The following is a 6310-nucleotide window of genomic DNA, read 5'->3' as shown; positions in this document are numbered from 1 at the left end:
ACCAGCAGCAGCAGCAGCAGCAGCAGCAGCTGACGACCAAGAGCGTCAACCTGTATGGACGTTTGCCAGGAGCTCGCCGAGAAGCAGCACGAGTAGCAACAGCAGCAGCAGCAGCAATAGCAGCAACAGCAGCAGCAGCAGCAATAGCAGCAACAGCAGTAGCAGCAGCAACAGCAGCAGCAGCAGCTACAGCAGCAGCAGCAGCTACAGCAGCAACAGCAGCAGCAGCAGCTACAGCAGTAATAGCAGCAGCAGCAGCTACAGTAACAACAGCAGCAGCAACAGCTACAGTAGCAATAGCAGCAGCAGCAGCAGCAGCTACAGTAGCAACAGCAGCAGCAGCAGCAGCAGCAGTCTCTGCCAGCCTGCTGTGGAGACGAGGAGCTTACAGCCCACTCCGTGGCTGTCTCCCAGAGTATCTCCTGCTGCAGATCAGCAGACAGCAGCAGCAGCAGCAGCAGCAGCAGCACACGCTGCTGCTTTGACAGGCCCCTCTCTTCAGCTGCCATTGCGAACCCAAGCTGCGCATGCAGAAGTTGGTGAAAATGGGCAGCAACTGCAGCAGCAACAGAAGCAGCAGCAGCAGCAGCAAGAGCAGCAGCAGCAGCGGAAGCAGCAGCAGCAGCAGCCGTTCAATCCAGCTGCTGCGTCTTCTTCGCTTGACAGCTGTTGGTGGGGAGAGGAGAAGAAGGTGCCTGTTACTGAGTCCCAGGCAGCAGCAGCAGCAGCTGCTGCTGCTGCTGCAGGACTGAGCCGCCCAGTAGTTGAAGATGCTGCTGCTGTGCAGCAGCTGCAGCAACTGCAGCAGCTGCAGCAGCTACAGCAGATGCAGCGGCCGCTGCAGCTGCGTCACCCTGCCCCATTGGTGGAGTGTATAGACAGCTCAGGTGCTGACTGGAGCAGCGCATGGCGGTCTCCCTGCAGCAGCAAAGTAGGTGGTAGTGCTGCTGCTGCTAATTCTGCTGTTGGAGGCTTCTTCTCTCCATCGCCAACAAGTAATAGCTGCCTATACACCCCAATATGCCTGACCCCTACATCGGGTACACCTCTATGGGTGACGCAGCAGGCCTCTCTGCTGCTGCAGCAGCAGCAGCAACAGCAGCAGCAGCAGCAGCAGCGACAGCAGCAGCAGCACTTGGATGCTCATCAAAATGTTCAGACTGCTGTCTTTGAGATGCTTACTCCTAGACGTATAAAGCAGCAGCAGCAGCAGCAACAGCAACTGCTGCAGCAGCGGCTGCACCTGCCGCTGCAGCAGACGGTGCTGCAGCAGGAAAGCCCAGCAACATTTTCTAGTGTATGCTCACCTCGCGTAGAGGACACAGAAGCAGCAGCAACTGCAGCAGAACAGCAGCAGCAGCAGCAGCAGGAGCAAGCGTCTAGCAGCAACCGTCGTTGCTCTTGGCTGCGGAGTCCATTGCGCTACGCTGCAGACTTTATCCGCAGCAGATTTAGCAGCAGCAGCAGCAGCAGCAGCAGCAGCAGAGGGGACGTTTCTTACTGGGATCTTCTTGCCTTTATACAGGACGAAGCCTCTAGTTGCCGAGTGCGCCCTCGTGCTGTTGCTGCAGCAGCCTGTTCTGCAGCAGCAGCAGCTGCTGCTGCTGCTGCTAAAGAACAAGCTGCTGCTCCAGCGAGTCCAGCAGCAAAGCCTACCGCAGCAGCAACACAACCAGCAGCACCAGCAGCACAACCAGCAGCAGCAGCAGCAGCAGCACAACCAGCAGCAGCAGCACAACCAGCAGCAGCAGCAGCAGCAGCAGCACAACCAGCAGCAGCAGCAGCAGCAGCAGCAGCACGACCAGCAGCAGCAGCAGCAGCAGCAGCAGCAGATGCTGAGGGCGTCCCACTATCGGATTATAGGCGGCCTTGTGGGGCCAAGCAGTTAGAGACACTTCCTGTGCTGCTGACAACAGCAGCAGGAGAACCAATTAGTAACGAGCAACAGCAGCAGCAGCAGCAGCAACAGCAACTGCATCTCATGGTGCAGCAGCAGCTGCAGCAGCAGCTGCAGCAGCAACGTACTACAGCAGGTGCATCCCGCGGCATGTATGGCATAAGCCGGGCCAGCAGCATGTATAGCATAGCTGATGGTGTAGAGCCCACAACAGCAGCAGCAGCAGCAGCAGGAGGAGGTTCTGTCCCAACAGTTGCTGCTGCTTCAGCGCCTGCACCAGCAGCAGCAGCAGCAGCTGATCCGCTGAACCTCCACTGCAGCGATGGAATGCATGCGCGAACGTTGGACAGCCCCAGAGGTTTGTACAGGTCGTCAAGGGTGTCTCCAGAGACACTAATGCAGCAGCAGCAGCAGCAGCAGCAACAGCAGCAGCAACAGCAGCAGCAAGGATATGTGGTTAGGAGACGTGCCTCTCAAGGAGACACCGCACTTGACCGTCTTGAATCATCAAGCAGACAGCAGCGCGCTGCGTCACTGCAGCAGCAGCAGCAGCAGCAGCAGCAGCAGCAAAGGCTGTTGCCTGTACAGCATCAGCAACAACAAACTCAACTCCACCGACAGCTGCAGCAACGGATCCAGCAACAGCTGCAACAGCAGATGCGCCTACAGCAGCAGCAGCAGCAACAGCAGCAGCAGCAGCAGCAGCAGCAGGTGGCTGATGGATCTATAAGTTGCCGTCGTCGTCGTTTTGGTTTATCGCAATTTCTTCCATCGAAACCAGAATCATCAACAACAGCAACAGCAGCAGCAGCAGCAGCAGCAGCAGCAGCAGCAGCAGCAACAGCAGCAGCAGCAACAGCAACAGCACCACCCCGATCAATCCCGCACCCTATGGGTTGCACCCCTCGTTATAAAGGTAACAATGATCAAAAGAAGAATCATTATTATAAATATAAGCAGCAGCAGCAGCAGCAGCAGCAACAACAACAGCAACAACAACAGGAAGAAGAAGAGGAAGAAGAAGATGAAGAAGAAGACGAAGAACAAGAAGAAGAAGAAGACGAAGAAGAAGAGGAGGAACAAGAAGAACAAGAAGAAGAAGAACAAGAAGAAGAAGAACAAGAAGAAGAGGAACAAGAAGAAGAACAAGAAGAAGAACAAGAAGAACAAGAAGAAGAAGAAGAAGAAGAAGAAGAACAAGAACAAGAACAAGAAGAAGAGGAAGAAGAAGAAGAAGAAGAAGAAGAAGAAGAGAATCCTGTATCGTCAATACCTGATAGCCAATTAAGAAGTTTATTATGTATTCCTTATAAGATTGAATGTTTAATTTATATTGGTGTTATTCTTTGTCTAGATTCTCTTCTTTATGAGGTAACATTGATGCCTATACAGGCAATACGTTTGCTGCTGCTGCTGCTGTTACGTATATTTTATTATATATATAAATATATATATAATTATTTATTTATTTATTATAATCATCTATTTATTCATTATATTACACCATTTTATTATTTATTTATTATTATTAAATATATTACAACAAGAATTAACAATATTATTACTATTATTTCTTCTTCTTCTTCTTCTTCTGCTGCTGCTGCTGCTGCTGCTGCTGCAAGAACAACAACAATACTTAACAGAAAAGGAGAACAGCAAACTTTTATTATTATTCGTCTTCTTCTTCTATGTAATAAATTTATACATTGGTTATTATTTCCTAAACATACTGCTGCAGCAACAGATGCAGCAACAGATGCAGCAACAGCAGCAGCAACAGATGCAGCAGCAGCAACAGATGCAGCAGCAGCAGCAACAGATGCAGCAACAGCAACAACAGATGCAGCAGCAGCAACAACAACAACAACAACAGATGGAGCAACAACTGCAGCAGCAGGAAGAGAAGGAGGAGAAGAAGGAGGAGGAGAAGGAGGAGGAGGAGGAGAAGAAGAAGAAGGAGGAGAAGAAGGAGGAGGAGGAGGTCGTAAGAGAAGTTATTCTTGTAGTATTCCTATAGATTGTATTTATACAAGAGAATGTTCTCCTCGTAATAATAATGCATTATTTAGATTAAGAGCAGCAAGTTTCTCTTCTTTTCCTCCTCCTCCTCCTCCTTCTTCTTCTTGTACAGCAGCAGCAGCAACAACAGCAGCAACAGCAACAGCAACAGCAACAGCAACAACAGCAACAGCAGCAACAGATGCTACTGCTGTTGGTTCTAGTATAAGAAGAGAAGGAGAAGATAGATCAACAAGAAGAAAAGAAGACAACAACAAGAACAAGAACAACAAGAACAAGAAGAAGAAGAAAAAGAATAATAATAATAATAATAATAATAATAATAATAATAAGAATAAATTATTATTATATAATAATAAGATAAGTATAAATGATATAATAAATATAATAAATACAAGTATAATAATAATATGTATAATAATATTAAATAATAATATAGATATATCTTATTTATATCATATAATTAAGATACAACAATCTTTTATTAAATTATATTTTTTATTTAATATCTTAGAATTATTTGATAAATTATTCAGGAGTATAGGTATTGATTTCCTTGATTATATATATAAATCTTTTATACTTATTATTATACATTATATTAATATTTATATAAGGAGAGGGAGGAGGGGAAGGGGGAGAGGAGGGAGAGGAGGGAGAGGGAGAGGAGGGAGAGGGAGGAGAGGAGAAGGGAGGAAACAGGGTATTCATAGAGGGGATAATTATTATTTTATAAGATATAATAATTGTAATAGGAATAACAACAGAGGGAGAGGAGGGAGAGGAAGAGGAGGAGGGAGAGGAGGAAGAGGGAGAGGAAGAGGGAGAGGAAGAGGAAGAGGAAGAGGGAAGAATATTATTATATATATATATAATAATATTATATATCCTATTAATATTATTATACGTATAATGTTGTTATATGGTGGGGTTGTTATATATGTTATTGTGCATGCAATTATGCATCTAATTAGGGTACTTAGTCTTAATATTGCCATCAATTCATCAGAGGTACATCTTCCTGCTCCTATTCCTGCTGCTTCTGCTGCTGCTGCTCTTGCTGCTGCTGCTGCTGCTCTTGCTGCTCTTGTTGCTGTTGTTGATAGATTAGTACTAGTGTTGTTACTGTTTGTTTGTAACGAATATACATATATATATATATATATATATTTATATATACATATTTATATATGGTTCTCTCTGTCTCTCTCTGCTGCTGCTGTTGCTGCTGCTGCTGCTGTTTGCTGCTGTTTGCTGCAGTCAGCAATGTTTTTGATGTTAGTAACGAATAATTTTGGGGAAATAAAATCATCTGTATTTAAGAAGAATAATAAATATACATTATATACATTAATAGCTGCAGATACAGTAGAAAGATTTCTTCTTTTTTGTGATTCTTTTCTTGTTATTATTATGATCAATTATTATAATAATCAATACTCTAAACATTTATATCCTACAGGAGTTGGTACTTGGCTTGTTAGTCTTATTATTATTCCTCCTCCTCCTCCTGTTGCTGTGTTGCTGTTGCTGCTGCTGTTGTTGTTGCTGCTGCTGTTGTTGCTGATGGTAGTTATGTTCCTGCTGCTGTTGTTGCTGTTGCTGTTGCTGCTGCTGCTGTTGTTGTTTTGCTGCTGCTGCAACTCCTTACTTATAACTGAGTACTGCTGCTACTGTTTGTGTGTATGTATGTGTGTATTTGTGTGTGCTGTTTGCTGCTGTTTGCTGCTGTTTGCTGCTGCTGCTGCTGCTGCTGCTGTTTGCTGCTGCTGCTGCAGTGTGCAGTATTTTTATTAGAAATGTGTGTAGATTGGTTAAAATATATATTCCTTGTTAAATTTAATAAAATACCCGTCAATTCATTCAAACAATACCAAAATGTAAACCCTAAACCCTAAACCCTAAACCCTCATAAACCCTCATAAACCCTCATAAACCCTAATAAACCCTCATAAACACTTATAAACCCTTATAAACCCTCATTAACCCTTATAAACCCTTATAAACTCTTATATATATGTATAGTATAAATCATTATATAAATAAACCCTTATTTTATCATCTTCCTTGTTGTGACTATTCTTTCTATTGGTGTCCATGTTACATTTTTGTAGGGTTTAGGGTTTTTAGGGTTTTTAGGGTTTTTAGGGTTTAGGGTTTTGTGTATATCAGGTATTAATAGCAGATGTATTATTATCACGAGTACCTGCTGCTGCTTCTATTAATAAAAAATTTGTTTATTCTGTTCCTTGTTGGGGTTGTTATGCTTTCTCTCATATACCCACCAGGTACGGTTTAGGGTTTAGGGTTTAGGGTTTTAGGGTTTAGGGTTTAGGGTTTAGGGTTTTAGGGTTTGTAATTTAGAGTTTAAGGGTTTTAGAGTCTCAAGAGGTT

At 44.5% G+C, this 6310-nt stretch overlaps 1 protein-coding gene across 1 annotated transcript in view; it reads left to right on the top strand.

The window, feature by feature from the left end:
• EMWEY_00027590 (hypothetical protein, conserved) overlaps positions 1–3914 on the top strand; it is a gene marked incomplete at both ends in the record, with an annotated part of 5806 nt that extends 1892 nt beyond the window's left edge. The window contains 2 exons of the mRNA XM_013478184.1: positions 1–3268; positions 3636–3914. The exon at positions 1–3268 is cut by the window's left edge and continues 1892 nt beyond it. Coding sequence (XP_013333638.1) covers positions 1–3268; positions 3636–3914 — 3547 coding nt within the window. The remainder of the gene's footprint in view (positions 3269–3635) is intronic.
• Between the last annotated feature and the right edge of the window lie 2396 nt (positions 3915–6310).

Source organism: Eimeria maxima, genomic scaffold (assembly GCF_000499605.1).
Source record: "Eimeria maxima Weybridge genomic scaffold, Emw_scaff307, whole genome shotgun sequence".
In the NCBI taxonomy this organism is placed as follows: domain Eukaryota; phylum Apicomplexa; class Conoidasida; order Eucoccidiorida; family Eimeriidae; genus Eimeria; species Eimeria maxima.
This window is presented reverse-complemented; position numbering and strand designations above follow the sequence as displayed.